The sequence below is a fragment of the Scyliorhinus torazame genome, chromosome 22 (assembly GCF_047496885.1).
Source record: "Scyliorhinus torazame isolate Kashiwa2021f chromosome 22, sScyTor2.1, whole genome shotgun sequence".
NCBI lineage: Eukaryota > Metazoa > Chordata > Chondrichthyes > Carcharhiniformes > Scyliorhinidae > Scyliorhinus > Scyliorhinus torazame.
The window spans coordinates 2,214,978-2,232,600 of record NC_092728.1 but is presented as its reverse complement, the minus strand read 5'-3'; the positions used below and the strand labels follow the sequence as shown (position 1 = coordinate 2,232,600).

At 54.1% G+C, this 17,623-nt stretch overlaps 1 protein-coding gene across 1 annotated transcript in view; it reads right to left on the bottom strand.

Annotated features, from left to right (window-relative positions):
• Nucleotides 1-14,670, bottom strand: part of LOC140399402 (SLIT-ROBO Rho GTPase-activating protein 3-like) — a 56,497-nt gene extending 41,827 nt beyond the window's left edge. The window contains exons 1-2 of the mRNA XM_072488981.1: nucleotides 14,261-14,670; nucleotides 8,846-9,041 (exon numbers count right to left, since the gene is read on the bottom strand). Coding sequence (XP_072345082.1) covers nucleotides 8,846-9,041; nucleotides 14,261-14,324 — 260 coding nt within the window. The 5' untranslated portion in view covers nucleotides 14,325-14,670. The remainder of the gene's footprint in view (nucleotides 1-8,845; nucleotides 9,042-14,260) is intronic.
• Between the last annotated feature and the right edge of the window lie 2,953 nt (nucleotides 14,671-17,623).

Sequence of the window (17,623 nt, the reverse complement as noted above, 5' to 3'; positions counted from 1 at the left end):
GGGACAGGGGGCACCTATCCCGGTGAACACTCAGGGACAGGGGGCACCTATCTGGGCACATTGCCATTTCGGCTGGCCAGGTGCGGTAGATATTTGGGGACACGGGTAGCTGATGGCTGGGATTTGAAAAGTTCGGCTGGTGTCCTGTTATCGTAAGCGGGCAAGGTTCAAACGGTGAAAATGATGATCCTTCCAAAATTCCGACTTATATCCCAGAGTCTCCAAATCTATTTACCTCAAATCTTTTTCTGGTGAAGATGAGCAAGCTGGCTCGGACCCGTGTATGGGTTCGGAGTGCGTTTTGCAGAGAGATAGGGGTGATTACCACTGGACGGTGAATATCGAACAGGCAGGGCGGAGGATTTGAGACCAGCGAGGCAGAGCAGGCTCGGGGGGCTAAATTGCCCACGTCGATCTCCGATGTTTCCTGTGTCAGGGATTTTGGGGGTAAAGGTGGCGCTGTGCCGGTGGGTGGCGATATTGGGGATGTCGGAGGAGCCGGAGACGCAGGAGGGAAACAGCCTTTGCCTCCCCCATAGCCCGATAGCTGCTGGGGTGGGGGCAGCGGAGTCGCCACGGCGACGACTTGGGGGGGGGGGGGTCTTATCGGAGGTTTTGCATTTGGGGGTCAGAGGAGGGGTTCTATTCGGGGGGGGGTCTGCTTATCTCCTTTAAGAATTGGTGATTGTCAGCAAGCCGGGGGGGGGGGGGGGGGGGGGGGGAGTGATTGGGGTGGGACGATTTGTGCAAAATAGGGGGTGGGTCGGTGGGTTGTTTGTTTCTGATAACAATGGTGGAGAGTTGAGTGAGTGTTGTGTATATTGTCGAATGGAAAATGTCCTCAACAATATTTGTAAAGACAGTAAGGGGGGAGCAGGAGGTTCAGGCGGGATTGGAACCCAGAGGCTGCTGGGAGTCTGGAACTCGCTGCCTGAGAGGGTGGGAGAGGCGGGAACCCGCATTTAAGAAGCGTTTCAATCGCCACAGTGCACAAGGCTGTTAAACGGGATTAGAGCGTGTTGGTGATTGAGGGCCAGCACAGAGACGAAGGCCCAAATGGCCTCTTCCGGCGCTATAGCACGGTAGCACAGTGGTTAGCCCGGTTGCTTCACAGCTCCAGGGTCCCAGGATCGATTCCCCGCTGGGTCACTGTCTGTGCGGAGTCTGCATGTTCTCCCCGTGTCTGTGGGTTTCCTCCGGGTGCTCCGGTTTCCTCCCACAAGTCCCGAAAGACGTGCTGTTAGGTGAATTGGACATTCTGAATTCTCCCTCTGTGTACCCGAACAGGCGCCGGAGTGTGGTGACTAGGGGCTTTTCACAGTAACTTCATCGCAGTGTTAATGTAAACCTACTTGTGACACTAGTAAAGATTATTAAATTAAAACCTCGGTGGCTGAATCATACGGCACTCGCACCGCACCGCACCCCCCCCCCCCGAACCCTCCCCGCCACGGCGGGGGCGGCACTTCCCGTTTAGCGCACCCTTCGCCAACTCGAAATGCGCAGCGAGGTTGCGCTGTTAGGGGGCGGATAGTGAGTTCCACCCAGAGGAAACGGTCACAAACACAGTCTGTGAAATTAAGATTTAATTTTTACAGAGAATCGTCCAGCATTGCACAGAAAATCAATTCGATTTAATTTAATAAAGTGCTCCCAGGGATGGTCATTCACCACTGGCAGCCTTTCAACAAAGTCCCAACAACCGGTCATCAGTATAATTTATGTCACGGCTCAGACTTAACCCCGTGCTGTATCTGTCCTGGGAGTGTTTGATGGGGACAGGGTAGAGGGGGCTTTACTCTGTATCTAACCTCGTGCTGTACCTGTCCTGGGAGTGTTTGATGTGCACAGTGTAGAGGGAGCTTTACTCTGTATCTAACCCCGTGCTGTACCTGTCCTGTGAGTGTTTGATGGGGACAGTGTAGAGGGGGCTTTACTCTGTATCTAACCCCGTGCTGTACCTGTCCTGGGAGTGTTTGATGGGGACAGTGTAGAGGGAGCTTTACTCTGTATCTAACCCCGTGCTGTACCTGTCCTGGGAGTGTTTGATGGGGATAGTGTAGAGGGAGCTTTACTCTGTATCTAACCCCGTGCTGTACCTGTCCTGGGAGTGTTTGATGGGGACAGGGTAGAGGGGGCTTTACTCTGTATCTAACCCCGTGCTGTACCTGCCCTGGGAGTGTTTGATGGGGACAGTGTAGAGGGAGCTTTACTCTGTATCTAACCCCGTGCTGTACCTGTCCTGGGAGTGTTTGATGGGGACAGTGTAGAGGGAGCTTTACTCTGTATCTAACCCCGTGCTGTACCTGTCCTGGGAGTGTTTGATGGGGACAGGGTAGAGGGGGCTTTACTCTGTATCTAACCCCGTGCTGTACCTGCCCTGGGAGTGTTTGATGTGGACAGTGTAGAGGGAGCTTTACTCTGTATCTAACCCTGTGCTGTACCTGTCCTGGGAGTGTTTGATGGGGACAGTGTAGAGGGAGCTTTACTCTGTATCGAACCCCGTGCTGTACCTGTCCTGGGAGTGTTTGATGGGGACAGTGTAGAGGGAGCTTCACTCTGTATCTAACCCCGTGCTGTACCTGCCCTGGGAGTGTTTGATGTGGACAGTTTAGAGGGAGCTTTACTGTGTATCTAACCCCGTGCTGTACCTGTCCTGGGAGTGTTTGATGGGGACAGTGTAGAGGGAGCTTTACTCTGTATCTAACCCCGTGCTGTACCTGTCCTGGGAGTGTTTGATGGGGACAGTGTAGAGGGAGCTTTACTCTGTATCTAACCCCGTGCTGTACCTGTCCTGGGAGTGTTTGATGCGGACAGGGTAGAGGGGGCTTTACTCTGTATCTAACCCCGTGCTGTACCTGCCCTGGGAGTGTTTGATGTGGACAGTGTAGAGGGAGCTTTACTCTGTATCTAACCCTGTGCTGTACCTGTCCTGGGAGTGTTTGATGGGGACAGTGTAGAGGGAGCTTCACTCTGTATCTAACCCCGTGCTGTACCTGTCCTGGGAGTGTTTGATGGGGACAGTGTAGAGGGAGCTTTACTCTGTATCTAACCCCGTGCTGTACCTGTCCTGGGAGTGTTTGATGGGGACAGTGTAGAGGGAGCTTTACTCTGTATCTAACCCCGTGCTGTACCTGTCCTGGGAGTGTTTGATGGGGACAGGGTAGAGGGGGCTTTACTCTGTATCTAACCCCATGCTGTACCTGCCCTGGGAGTGTTTGATGGGGACAGTGTAGAGGGAGCTTTACTCTGTATCTAACCCCGTGCTGTACCTGTCCTGGGAGTGTTTGATGGGGACAGTGTAGAGGGAGCTTTACTCTGTATCTAACCCCGTGCTGTACCTGTCCTGGGAGTGTTTGATGGGGACAGGGTAGAGGGGGCTTTACTCTGTATCTAACCCCGTGCTGTACCTGCCCTGGGAGTGTTTGATGTGGACAGTGTAAAGGGAGCTTTACTCTGTATCTAACCCTGTGCTGTACCTGTCCAGGGAGTGTTTGATGGGGACAGTGTAGAGGGAGCTTCACTCTGTATCTAACCCCGTGCTGTACCTGCCCTGGGAGTGTTTGATGTGGACAGTGTAGAGGGAGCTTTACTCTGTATCTAACCCCGTGCTGTACCTGTCCTGGGAGTGTTTGATGGGGACAGTGTAGAGGGAGCTTTACTCTGTATCTAACCCCGTGCTGTACCTGTCCTGGGAGTGTTTGATGGGGACAGTGTAGAGGGAGCTTTACTCTGTATCTAACCCCGTGCTGTACCTGTCCTGGGAGTGTTTGATGGGGACAGGGTAGAGGGGGCTTTACTCTGTATCTAACCCCGTGCTGTACCTGCCCTGGGAGTGTTTGATGTGGACAGTGTAGAGGGAGCTTTACTCTGTATCTAACCCCGGGCTGCACCTGTCCTGGGAGTGTTTGATGGGGACAGTGTAGAGGGAGCTTTACTCTGTATCTCACCCAGTGCTGTACCTGTCCTGGGAGTGTTTGATGGGGACAGTGTAGAGGGAGCTTTACTCTGTATCTAATCCCGTGCTGTACCTGTCCTGGCAGTGTTTGATGGGGACAGTGTCGAGGGAGCTTTACTCTGTATCTAACACCGTGCTGTACCTGTCCTGGGAGTGTTTGATGGGGACAGTGTCGAGGGAGCTTTACTCTGTATCTAACACCGTGCTGTACCTGTCCTGGGAGTGTTTGATGGGGACAGTGTAGAGGGAGCTTTACTCTGTATCTAACCCCGTGCTGTACCTGTCCTGGGAGTGTTTGATGGGGACAGTGTAGAGGGAGCTTTACTCTGTATCTAACCCCGTGCTGTACCTGTCCTGGGAGTGTTTGATGGGGACAGTGTCGAGGGAGCTTTACTCTGTATCTAACACCGTGCTGTACCTGTCCTGGGAGTGTTTGATGGGGACAGTGTAGAGGGAGCTTTACTCTGTATCTAACCCCGTGCTGTACCTGTCCTGGGAGTGTTTGATGGGGACAGTGTAGAGGGAGCTTTACTCTGTATCTAACCCCGTGCTGTACCTGTCCTGGGAGTGTTTGATGGGGACAGGGTAGAGGGGGCTTTACTCTGTATCTAACCCCGTGCTGTACCTGCCCTGGGAGTGTTTGATGGGGACAGTGTAGAGGGAGCTTTACTCTGTATCTAACCCCGTGCTGTACCTGTCCTGGGAGTGTTTGATGGGGACAGTGTAGAGGGAGCTTTACTCTGTATCTAACCCCGTGCTGTACCTGTCCTGGGAGTGTTTGATGGGGACAGGGTAGAGGGGGCTTTACTCTGTATCTAACCCCGTGCTGTACCTGCCCTGGGAGTGTTTGATGTGGACAGTGTAGAGGGAGCTTTACTCTGTATCTAACCCTGTGCTGTACCTGTCCTGGGAGTGTTTGATGGGGACAGTGTAGAGGGAGCTTCACTCTGTATCTAACCCCGTGCTGTACCTGTCCTGGGAGTGTTTGATGGGGACAGTGTAGAGGGAGCTTTACTCTGTATCTAACCCCGTGCTGTACCTGTCCTGGGAGTGTTTGATGGGGACAGTGTAGAGGGAGCTTTACTCTGTATCTAACCCCGTGCTGTACCTGTCCTGGGAGTGTTTGATGGGGACAGGGTAGAGGGGGCTTTACTCTGTATCTAACCCCGTGCTGTACCTGCCCTGGGAGTGTTTGATGGGGACAGTGTAGAGGGAGCTTTACTCTGTATCTAACCCCGTGCTGTACCTGTCCTGGGAGTGTTTGATGGGGACAGTGTAGAGGGAGCTTTACTCTGTATCTAACCCCGTGCTGTACCTGTCCTGGGAGTGTTTGATGGGGACAGGGTAGAGGGGGCTTTACTCTGTATCTAACCCCGTGCTGTACCTGCCCTGGGAGTGTTTGATGTGGACAGTGTAGAGGGAGCTTTACTCTGTATCTAACCCTGTGCTGTACCTGTCCTGGGAGTGTTTGATGGGGACAGTGTAGAGGGAGCTTCACTCTGTATCTAACCCCGTGCTGTACCTGCCCTGGGAGTGTTTGATGTGGACAGTGTAGAGGGAGCTTTACTCTGTATCTAACCCCGTGCTGTACCTGTCCTGGGAGTGTTTGATGGGGACAGTGTAGAGGGAGCTTTACTCTGTATCTAACCCCGTGCTGTACCTGTCCTGGGAGTGTTTGATGGGGACAGTGTAGAGGGAGCTTTACTCTGTATCTAACCCCGTGCTGTACCTGTCCTGGGAGTGTTTGATGGGGACAGGGTAGAGGGGGCTTTACTCTGTATCTAACCCCGTGCTGTACCTGCCCTGGGAGTGTTTGATGTGGACAGTGTAGAGGGAGCTTTACTCTGTATCTAACCCTGGGCTGCACCTGTCCTGGGAGTGTTTGATGGGGACAGTGTAGAGGGAGCTTTACTCTGTATCTCACCCAGTGCTGTACCTGTCCTGGGAGTGTTTGATGGGGACAGTGTAGAGGGAGCTTTACTCTGTATCTAATCCCGTGCTGTACCTGTCCTGGGAGTGTTTGATGGGGACAGTGTAGAGGGAGCTTTACTCTGTATCTAACCCTGTGCTGTACCTGTCCTGGGAGTGTTTGATGGGGACAGTGTAGAGGGAGCTTTACTCTGTATCTAACCCCGTGCTGTACCTGTCCTGGGAGTGTTTGATGGGGACAGTGTAGATGGAGCTTTACTCTGTATCTAACCCCGTGCTGTACCTGTCCTGGGAGTGTTTGATGGGGACAGTGTAGAGCGAGCTTTACTCTGTATCTAACCCCGTGCTGTTCCTGTCCTGGGAGTGTTTGATGGGGACAGTGTAGAGGGAGCTTTACTCTGTATCTAACCCCGTGCTGTACCTGTCCTGGGAGTGTTTGATGGGGACAGTGTAGAGGGAGCTTTACTCTGTATCTAACCCCGTGCTGTACCTGTCCTGGGAGTGTTTGATGGGGACAGTGTAGAGGGAGCTTTACTCTGTATCTAACCCCGTGCTGTACCTGTCGTGGGAGTGTTTGATGGGGACAGTGTAGAGGGCGCTTTACTCTGTATCTAACCCCGTGCTGTACCTGTCCTGGGAGTGTTTGATGGGGACAGTGTAGAGGGAGCTTTACTCTGTATCTAACCCCGTGCTGTACCTGTCCTGGGAGTGTTTGATGGGGACAGTGTAGAGGGAGCTTTACTCTGTATCTAACCCCGTGCTGTACCTGTCGTGGGAGTGTTTGATGGGGACAGTGTAGAGGGAGCTTTACTCTGTATCTAACCCCGTGCTGTACCTGTCGTGGGAGTGTTTGATGGGGACAGTGTAGAGGGAGCTTTAATCTGTATCTAACCCCGTGTTGTACCTGTCCTGGGAGTGTTTGATGGGGACAGTGTAGAGGGAGCTTTACTCTGTATCTAACCCCGTGCTTTACCTGTCCTGGGAGTGTTTGATGGGGACTGTGTAGAGGGAGCTTTACTGTGTATCTAACCCCGTGCTGTACCTGTCCTGGGAGTGTTTGATGGGGACAGTGCAGAGGGAGCTTTACTCTGTATCTAACCCCGTGCTGTACCTGTCCTGGGAGTGTTTGATGGGGACAGTGTAGAGGGAGCTTTACTCTGTATCTAACCCCGTGCTGTACCTGTCCTGCGAGTGTTTGATGGGGACAGTGCAGAGGGAGCTTTACTCTGTATCTAACCCCGTGCTGTACCTGTCCTGGGAGTGTTTGATGGGGACAGTGTAGAGGGAGCTTTACTCTGTATCTAACCCCGTGCTGTACCTGTCCTGGGAGTGTTTGATGGGGACAGTGTAGAGGGAACTTTACTCTGTATCTAACCCCGTGCTGTGCCTGTCCTGGGAGTGTTTGATGGGGACAGTGTAGAGGGCGCTTTACTCTGTATCTAACCCCGTGCTGTACCTGTCCTGGGAGTGTTTGATGGGGACAGTGTAGAGGGAGCTTTACTCTGTATCTAACCCCGTGCTGTACCTGTCCTGGGAGTGTTTGATGGGGACAGTGTAGAGGGAGCTTTACTCTGTATCTAACCCCGTGCTGTACCTGTCCTGGGAGTGTTTGATGGGGACAGTGTAGAGGGAGCTTTACTCTGTATCTAACCCCGTGCTGTACCTGTCCTGGGAGTGTTTGATGGGGACAGTGTAGAGGGAGCTTTACTCTGTATCTAACCCCGTGCTGTACCTGTCCTGGGAGTGTTTGATGGGGACAGTGTAGAGGGAGCTTTACTCTGTATCTAACCCCGTGCTGTACCTGTCCTGGGAGTGTTTGATGGGGACAGTGTAGAGGGAGCTTTACTCTGTATCTAACCCCGTGCTGTACCTGTCCTGGGAGTGTTTGATGGGGACAGTGTAGAGGGAGCTTTACTCTGTATCTAACCCCGTGCTGTACCTGTCCTGGGAGTGTTTGATGGGGACAGTGCAGAGGGAGCTTTACTCTGTATCTAACCCCGTGCTGTACCTGTCCTGGGAGTGTTTGATGGGGACAGTGTACAGGGAACTTTACTCTGTATCAACCCTGTGCTGTACCTGTCCTGGGAGTGTTTGATGGGGACAGTGTAGAGGGAGCTTTACTCTGTATCTAACCCCGTGCTGTACCTGTCCTGGGAGTGTTTGATGGGGACAGTGTAGAGGGAGCTTTACTCTGTATCTAACCCCGTGCTGTACCTGTCCTGGGAATGTTTGATGGGGACAGTGTAGAGGGAGCTTTACTCTGTATCTAACCCCGTGCTGTACCTGTCCTGGGAGTGTTTGATGGGGACAGTGTAGAGGGAGCTTTACTCTGTATCTAACCCCGTGCTGTACCTGTCCTGGGAGTGTTTGATGGGGACAGTGCAGAGGGAGCTTTACTCTGTATCTAACCCCGTGGTGTACCTGTCCTGGGAGTGTTTGATGTGGACAGTGTAGAGGGAGCTTTACTCTGTATCTAACCCCGTGCTGTACCTGTCCTGGGAGTGTTTGATGGGGACAGTGTAGAGGGAGCTTTACTCTGTATCTAACCCCGTGCTGTACCTGTCCTGGGAGTGTTTGATGGGGACAGTGTAGAGGGAGCTTTACTCTGTATCTAACCCCGTGCTGTCCCTGTCCTGGTAGTGTTTGATGGGGACAGTGTAGAGGGAGCTTTACTCTGTATCTAACCCCGTGCTGTACCTGTCCTGGGAGTGTTTGATGGGGACAGTGTAGAGGGAGCTTTACTCTGTATCTAACCCCGTGCTGTACCTGTCCTGGGAGTGTTTGAGGGGGACAGTGTAGAGGGAGCTTTACTCTGTATCTAACCCCGTGCTGTACCTGTCCCGGGAGTGTTTGATGGGGACAGTGTAGAGGGAGCTTTACTCTGTATCTAACCCCGTGCTGTATCTGTCCGGGGAGTGTTTGATGGGGACAGTGTAGAGGGAGATTAATATCACTCACCTGAATCCTTGGTGGTCTTTGGAATTGCGAATCTTCGATGAGAAACGGTCAGTGAGTTTGTCCAGCCCTCGGGAATATTCAAGTTCGATCTCAGCCTTTCTGCGGAAGAACTCGGAGAGATCCTGCAGACACTGACTTCGGAATTCTACCTGTGTGTCCAGGCATTTCATCTGGTCCGTTAACTGGCCTCGGATCTCTGTGGCAATCGCAACAAGATCGGACTGTTAGCAAAACGCAACATTGTCCCAAAGAGTTAATCCGACCTCGGATATTAGAGCCGGGCAGAGGAGTCGGATTTAAGGGCGACGGAAGGGGCAGAGAGATCGAGGGAGGGAATTCCGGAGCTCAGGGCCCCCCAGGCAGCTGAAGGCACGGCCGCCAATGGTGGAGCGATGGGAATGGGGGATACGCGAGAGGCCGGAATTGGAGGAGCGGAGAGATCCCGGAGGGTTGCAGGGACTGGAGGAGGCTAGAGATAGGGAGGGGTGTAGGGGCTGGAGGAGGTTAGAGATAGGGAGGGGTGTAGGGGCTGGAGGAGGTTAGAGATAGGGAGGGGTGTAGGGGCTGGAGGAGGTTACAGAGATAGGGAGGGTTGTTGAGGCTGGAGGAGGTTACGGAGATAGGGAGGGGTGTAGGGGCTGGAGGAGGTTACAGAGATAGGGAGGGGTGTAGGGGCTGGAGGAGGTTACAGAGATAGTGAGGGGTGTAGGGGCTGGAGGAGGTTACAGAGATAGGGAGGGGTGTAGGGGCTGGAGGAGGTTACGGAGATAGGGAGGGGTGTAGGGGCTGGAGGAGGTTACAGAGATAGGGAGGGGTGTAGGGGCTGGAGGAGGTTACAGAGATAGTGAGGGGTGTAGGGGCTGGAGGAGGTTACAGAGATAGGGAGGTGTGTAGGGGCTGGAGGAGGTTACAGAGATAGTGAGGGGTGTAGGGGCTGGAGGAGGTTACAGAGATAGTGAGGGCTGTAGGGGCTGGAGGAGGTTACAGAGATAGGGAGGTGTGTAGGGGCTGGAGGAGGTTAAAGAGATAGGGAGGGTGTAGGGGCTGGAGGAGGTTACAGAGATAGGGAGGGGTGTAGGGGCTGGAGGAGGTTACAGAGATAGGGAGGGGTGTAGGAGCTGGAGGAGGTTACAGAGATAGGGAGGGGTTTAGGGGCTGGAGGAGGTTACAGAGATAGTGAGGGGTGTAGGGGCTGGAGGAGGTTACAGAGATAGGGAGGGTTGTAGGGGCTGGAGGAGGTTATGGAGATAGGGAGGGTGTAGGTGCTGGAGGAGGTTACGGAGATAGGGAGGGTGTAGGGGCTGGAGGAGGTTACGGAGATAGGGAGGGTGTAGGGGCTGGAGGAGGTTACGGAGATAGGGAGAGTTGTCGAGGCTGGAGGAAGTTACGGAGATAGGGAGTGTTGTCGAGGCTGGAGGAAGTTACGGAGATAGGGAGGGGTGTAGGGGCTGGAGGAAGTTACGGAGATAGGGAGTGTTGTCGAGGCTGGAGGAAGTTACGGAGATAGGGAGTGTTGTCGAGGCTGGAGGAGGTTACGGAGATTGGGAGAGTTGTCGAGGCTGGAGGAGGTTACGGAGATAGGGAGTGTTGTCGAGGCTGGAGGAGGTTACGGAGATAGGGAGAGTTGTCGAGGCTGGAGGAAGTTACGGAGATTGGGAGAGTTGTCGAGGCTGGAGGAGGTTACGGAGATAGGGAGAGTTGTCGAGGCTGGAGGAGGTTACGGAGATAGGGAGAGTTGTCGAGGCTGGAGGAGGTTACGGAGATAGGGAGAGTTGTCGAGGCTGGAGGAGGTTACGGAAATAGGGAGGGTGTAGGTGCTGGAGGAGGTTACTGAGATAGGGAGGGTGCACTGCGTGTGTGGGTTGGATGTCTGTCCTGGTGATAATGCTTCATGTGTACAAAGAGGTGGTGAGGAGCAGGGTGGCCACATGTGAGTTGGAGGCGAGTGTTGCCGATTGATCTGGGGGTCGAAGGGAGGGGTTCTGCCGGCGATTCTGTCCCAGGTCCAGGATCGGCAGTCCTGTGTGAATTTACACTCTGAACAGTGGATTCTTGCTTCAGTTTTTTCAAAGTTGACGATACAGGACGTGCCGACTAGGCCAACATTTAATCCCCAAGCTCGTGTCTCCATTTCAGAAGTTTTGATACTCATTGCTGTGGGTCTGGACTCACATGGATGCCAGGCTGGGATAGGACGGCAGGTTCCATCCCCCGAAGGTGCTCTGGTGAACCAGATGGGGTTTTACGACATCGGCGATGGTTCCATGGTCACCATAAGGGTTTTAATTCCAGATCTTTATTGAATTCAAATTTCACCACCTGCTCTGGCGAGCCCCCCCCCCCCCAGGTCTTGCTCTGGGTCTCTGGGTCGCCAGTCCCGTGACAATCCCACTCCGCCTCTGCCTGGCCTGTCAGTGCAGCACGGGGGTTAGCACTGCTGCCTCACAGCTCCAGGGACCCGGGTTCGATTCCGGCCTCGGGAGATTGAGTGAGTTTCCTCTGGGTGCTCCGGTTTCCTCCCTGGTTAGTTGGCGTTATGGGGATAGTCGGCGTTATGGGGATAGGGAGTGGGCCTGTGTAGGGTGCTCTTTCAGAGTTTTGATGGGCCGAATGGCCTCCTTCTGTACTGGTCGGGGTTCTGTATGACTCTGTGATGTCAGGATGCACGCACCTGATTTATTTATTAATCAGGCCAATCTAACGGGCATTTTCATTCAGGCAGGAGTTTGTAAAACTATCCAGAATGGCTTCCTGGACACGCCGCCCGCTATTCAACCAGGCTCGGTCTCCAGAATCAAACACAGATTGTCGTGGACCATTTCACTCCAGTATCCATGGCAACAAATCAGATAATCAAGCAATCCAAAGCCCCGCGGTGCAGGGACACCAGGGGGAGGGCCCCACGGTGCAGGGACACCAGGGGGAGGGCCCCACGGTGCAGGGACACCAGGGGGAGGGCCCCACGGTGCAGGGACACCAGGGGGAGGGTCCCACGGTGCAGGGACACCAGGGGGAGGGCCCCACGGTGCAGGGACACCAGGGGGAGGGTCCCACGGTGCAGGGACACCAGGGGGAGGGCCCCACGGTGCAGGGACACCAGGGGGAGGGCCCCACGGTGCAGGGACACCAGGGGGATGGTCCCACGGTGCAGGGACACCAGGGGGAGGGTCCCACGGTGCAGGGACACCAGGGGAAGGGCCCCACGGTGCAGGGACACCAGGGGGAGGGTCCCACGGTGCAGGGACACCAGGGGGAGGGTCCCACGGTGCAGGGACACCAGGGGGAGGGTCCCACGGTGCAGGGACACCAGGGGGAGGGTCCCACGGTGCAGGGACACCAGGGGGAGGGTCCCACGGTGCAGGGACACCAGGGGGAGGGTCCCACGGTGCAGGGACACCAGGGGGAGGGTCCCACGGTGCAGGGACACCAGGGGGAGGGTCCCACGGTGCAGGGACACCAGGGGGAGGGTCCCACGGTGCAGGGACACCAGGGGGAGGGTCCCACGGTGCAGGGACACCAGGGGGAGGGTCCCACGGTGCAGGGACACCAGGGGGAGGGTCCCACGGTGCAGGGACACCAGGGGGAGGGTCCCACGGTGCAGGGACACCAGGGGGAGGGTCCCACGGTGCAGGGACACCAGGGGGAGGGTCCCACGGTGCAGGGACACCAGGGGGAGGGTCCCACGGTGCAGGGACACCAAGGGGAGGGTCCCACGGTGCAGGGACACCAGGGGGAGGGCGCCACGGTGCAGGGACACCAGGGGGAGGGCGCCACGGTGCAGGGACACCAGGGGGAGGGCGCCACGGTGCAGGGACACCAGGGGAAGAGCCGAGGGTGTACAGCATGGTACAAATGGCTTAATCAGAACTAACAGTGAGATGGCTCCATTATTGGGTTCGACTAGTCATTGGGCGATTGGGAAAGGTGAAAATGAGGAAGGTCAGACGACAGAGACCCGGAAACAGTTAGGATCACAGACACACACACTCACACACTCACACACACACACGTGTATACACAGACTGATGCATATATACACACACATTGACATATATATATACACATCACACACTGACACGTATGTACACACAAACTGACACATGTACACGCACACAAACTGACACACATGTACACGCACACAAACTGACACACATGTACACACACTCACACACTGACACACATGTACACACACTCACACACTGACACACATGTACACACACTCACACACTGACACGTATGTACACACACTGACACGTATGTACACACACACTGACACATGTACACACACACTGACACATATGTACACTGACACATGGACACTGACACATGGACACTGACACATGGACACTGACACATGGACACTGACACATGGACACTGACACATGGACACTGACACATGGACACAGACACATGGACACAGACACTGACATATGTACACACACATGTATGAACACACTGACACGTATGTACACACACTGACACGCATGTACACACACACTGACACGCATGTAGACAGTGACATGCATGTACAGACACAGTGACACATATGTACAGACAGTGACATACATACAGACAGTGACACATATGTACACACAGACAGATGTACACTGACACATGTACACAGACACATGTACACACAGACACATGGACACACACACTGACACATATGTACGCACACATGTATGAACACGCACTGACACGTATGTACACACACTGACACGCATGTACAGACAGTGACATGTATGTACAGACACAGTGACGTGTACAGACACATATGTACAGACAGTGACACGTATGTACAGACAGTGTGACACATGTACAGAGTGACACATGAATACTGGCATGTATGTACAGACACACTGACATGTATGTACACACAGACATGTACACACGCACACTGACACATGTAGACATACACTGACATATGTAGACATACACTGACATGTACACACTCTCACACTGACACATACACTCATGTATGTACACGCACTGACACTCATGTATGTACACGCACTGACACATGTACACACTGACACATATGTACACACACTGACATGTACACCGACACTTATATATACACACTGCCATATATGTACACACTGACACATGTACACAGACATGTATGTACACAGACACGTATGTACACACAATGTCACGTATGTACACACTGACATTCACACAAACTGACATGTATTCACACACTGACATGTATATACACAGACACGTATCTACACACTGACACGTATCTACACACACTGGCACATGTACACACTGACACATATGTACACAGACATGTATGTACACTGTCACGTATGTACACACTGACACGTATCTACACACTGACACGTATCTACACACATTGGCATGTATGTACAGACACTGACACGTATGTACACACACTCACACTTGGCTAACCTTTCAGTTGTGTATCGTACTCGGTGGCTGTTCCCTTCTCTCTTCTCCATCCCTGTGAGGCCATTCTGTGCCCGACCGTCAACACAATCCTGACCCTGGCTGCAACAATTGCAACCCTGCGGTTCCCCACTCCTCACACTGAGCGCAGTGGCTGTGGCCTCTCAACAACGCAACGAAAGTGGCATCTGGCAGCCGCCAAGGACCGAGTCCAGGCCCGACGTCCGAACGAATCCTAAAGCTGATCCCGCTTCACTGGGAAGAGGGGAAATCCGGACGGTGGATTACTTTCCCGTGCGGAGGTAAAACACGATTCAAACAAGCCAGGGTTACAAGATTCACTTCTGCTTCAATCACAAAGTGTTCAGAGTAAAGGTGAGATCTATCACACGCTATCTCGGGACTGATCAGCGTTGTTGTGATGGGGAAGGCGCTGCTGCTGAAAGAGCAACGGAAGCAGATTCAATCGCAACTTTCAAAAGAGTGGTTCAGATAAAAACTGCAGGGGAGAGAATTCACAGCAGGGGAAGAGCGGGGGCGGGGGGGGTTAACTGGATCGCTCAAAGGGCCAGCAGAGGCACTGTGGAGTGAATGGCCTCATTCTGCACTGTATCAGCCTGAGCTCACAATGTCGGCCCCACGACGGTCTCAGGCTTCAAAAGATGATTCGTCCAATAAGAGAGCTCCTCAAAAGTGCAGAGAGACAGAGACAGAGACACAGAGAGACACAGACACAGACACAGAGAGACAGAGACAGAGAGACAGACACAGACACAGAGAGACAGAGACAGAGACAGAGAGACAGAGACAGACACAGAGAGACAGAGACAGAGACAGAGAGACAGACACAGACACAGAGACACAGAGAGACAGAGACACAGAGAGAGACAGAGACACAGAGAGAGACAGAGACACAGAGAGAGAGACAGACACAGAGACACAGAGAGACAGAGACAGAGACACAGAGAGACAGACACAGAGAGAGAGAGAGAGACAGAGACACAGAGAGAGACAGAGAGAGAGAGAGACAGAGACACAGACAGAGACACAGACAGAGACACAGACAGAGACAGAGAGAGACACAGAGACAGAGAGAGAGAGAGACAGAGAGAGAGACAGAGACAGAGAGAGAGACAGAGAGAGACAGAGAGAGACAGAGAGAGAGAGACAGAGAGAGAGAGACAGAGAGAGAGCGACAAAGACAGAGAGAGAGACAGAGAGAGAGAGACAGAGACAGACAGAGAGAGAGAGACAGAGACAGACAGAGAGAGAGAGACAGAGACAGAGAGAGAGCGACACAGACAGAGAGTGCGAGAGACAGAGAGAGAGAGGGAGACACAGAGAGCGACGGAGACAGAGAGAGTGCGAGAGACAGAGACAGAGAGAGCAACAGAGAGAGAGAGAGACAGAGAGAGAGTGACGCAGACAGAGAGAGTTCGAGAGACAGAGACAGAGAGAGAGAGAGAGCAACAGAGAGAGAGCCAGAGAGAGCGACAGAGAGAGAGCGACAGAGAGAGAGCGACAGAGAGACAGAGACAAAGAGAGAGAGAGCGACAGAGACAGAGAGTGCGAGAGACAGCGACAGAGAGAGAGACACAGAGAGAGCGACAGAGCGAGAGAGAGGCAGAGAGACAGAAAGACAGAGAGAGACAGAGACAGAGAGAGAGAGCGACACAGAATCAGATACACAGAAAAAGTGAGATACCAAGTCAGCAAGCGATGAAGAGAGAGATAGAGACATGATGGTAGACAGTGAGACTGTGATGAAGGGGGAGAGAGAAATTAAAAACTGGACTCACCTCAACCTTCCTTGAGCGGAGTAGCTGGCGGTGAACAGGGGGAGGGGGAGCGGACAGGGGGGTGGGGGTTGTTGTCCTCACGGTTACCAGTGCGCCTTCAAAAATAAACTTTGCTTCTGTCGGTGATGTGTTTCGGAGAGAGGAAGTGTGCGGTGAGGTGTGAGTCTATGTGACGGAGCGTTCTGCTTTCGCATGGCCACTCCCACTGACGGGGGCCACGTTTTTCCGTATTAAACACCCCAAACCCGCCTGCAGCAACCGCTCCGAGCCAGATACTGACACGCCGGCAATCCGAAACTCCACCGGCCACAGCTCGATACGAGCTGGTTCATACTGCAGCAGTCAGCGGGCGAGGTTCATAGCAGCCTCACCCTCTCCGGCGCCCTCACCCTCTCTCTCTCACCCTCTCCGGCGCCCTCACCCTCTCACCGGCGCCCTCACCCTCTCACTCTCTCTCACCCTCTCCGGCGCCCTCACCCTCTCTCTCTCACCCTCTCCGGCGCCCTCACACCCTCTCCGGCGCCCTCACCATCTCCGGCGCCCTCACCCTCTCTCTCACCCTCTCCGGCGCCCTCACCCTCTCCGGCGCCCTCACACCCTCTCTCTCACCCTCTCCGGCGCCCTCACCCTCTCACCGGCGCCCTCACCCTCTCTCTCTCACTCTCTCTCACCCTCTCCGGCGCCCTCACACCCTCTCTCTCACCCTCTCCGGCGCCCTCACCCTCTCCGGCGCCCTCACACCCTCTCTCTCACCCTCTCCGGCGCCCTCACCCTCTCCGGCGCCCTCACCCTCTCTCCCTCACCCTCTCCGGCACCCTCACCCTCTCTGTCACAGCATCAATATCGCACAGCACATGGTGAATCACAGGTGAAACCGCAGAGAACAGTTACACCACAGACTGCCAGCATAGATCAGCACTCAGACACAATCACAAACACTGTGACGGGAGTCGATTAAACAGCATCTACAGCTCAAAACACATCAGTAAACTGACGCAGCCCCTCACCATCAATCTATCTCTTCACTGTCAGCTCCTGTACGGTCTGTGTGTGTGTGTGTGTGTGTCTCAGTGTCAGCTCCTGTACGGTGTGTGTGTGTGTCTCAGTGTCAGCTCCTGTACGGTCTGTGTGTGTGTGTGTGTGTGTGCGTGTGTCTCAGTGTCAGCTCCTGTACGGTCTGTGTGTGTGTGTGTCTCAGTGTCAGCCCCTGTACGGTCTGTGTGTGTGTGTGTCTCTCAGTGTCAGCCCCTGTACGGTCTGTGTGTGTGCGTGTGTGTGTCTCAGTGTCAGCCCCTGTACGGTCTGTGTGTGTGCATGTCTGTGTGTGTCGCAGTGTCAGCTCCTGTACGGTCTGTGTGTGTGTGTCTCAGTGTCAGCTCCTGTACGGTCTGTGTGTGTGCGTGTGTGTGTCTCAGTGTCAGCCCCTGTACGGTCTGTGTGTGTGCGTGTCTGTGTGTGTCGCAGTGTCAGCTCCTGTACGGTCTGTGTGTGTGTGTGTCTCAGTGTCAGCCCCTGTACGGTGTGTGTGTGTGTGTGTGTGTCTGTGTCAGCTCCTGTACGGTCTGTG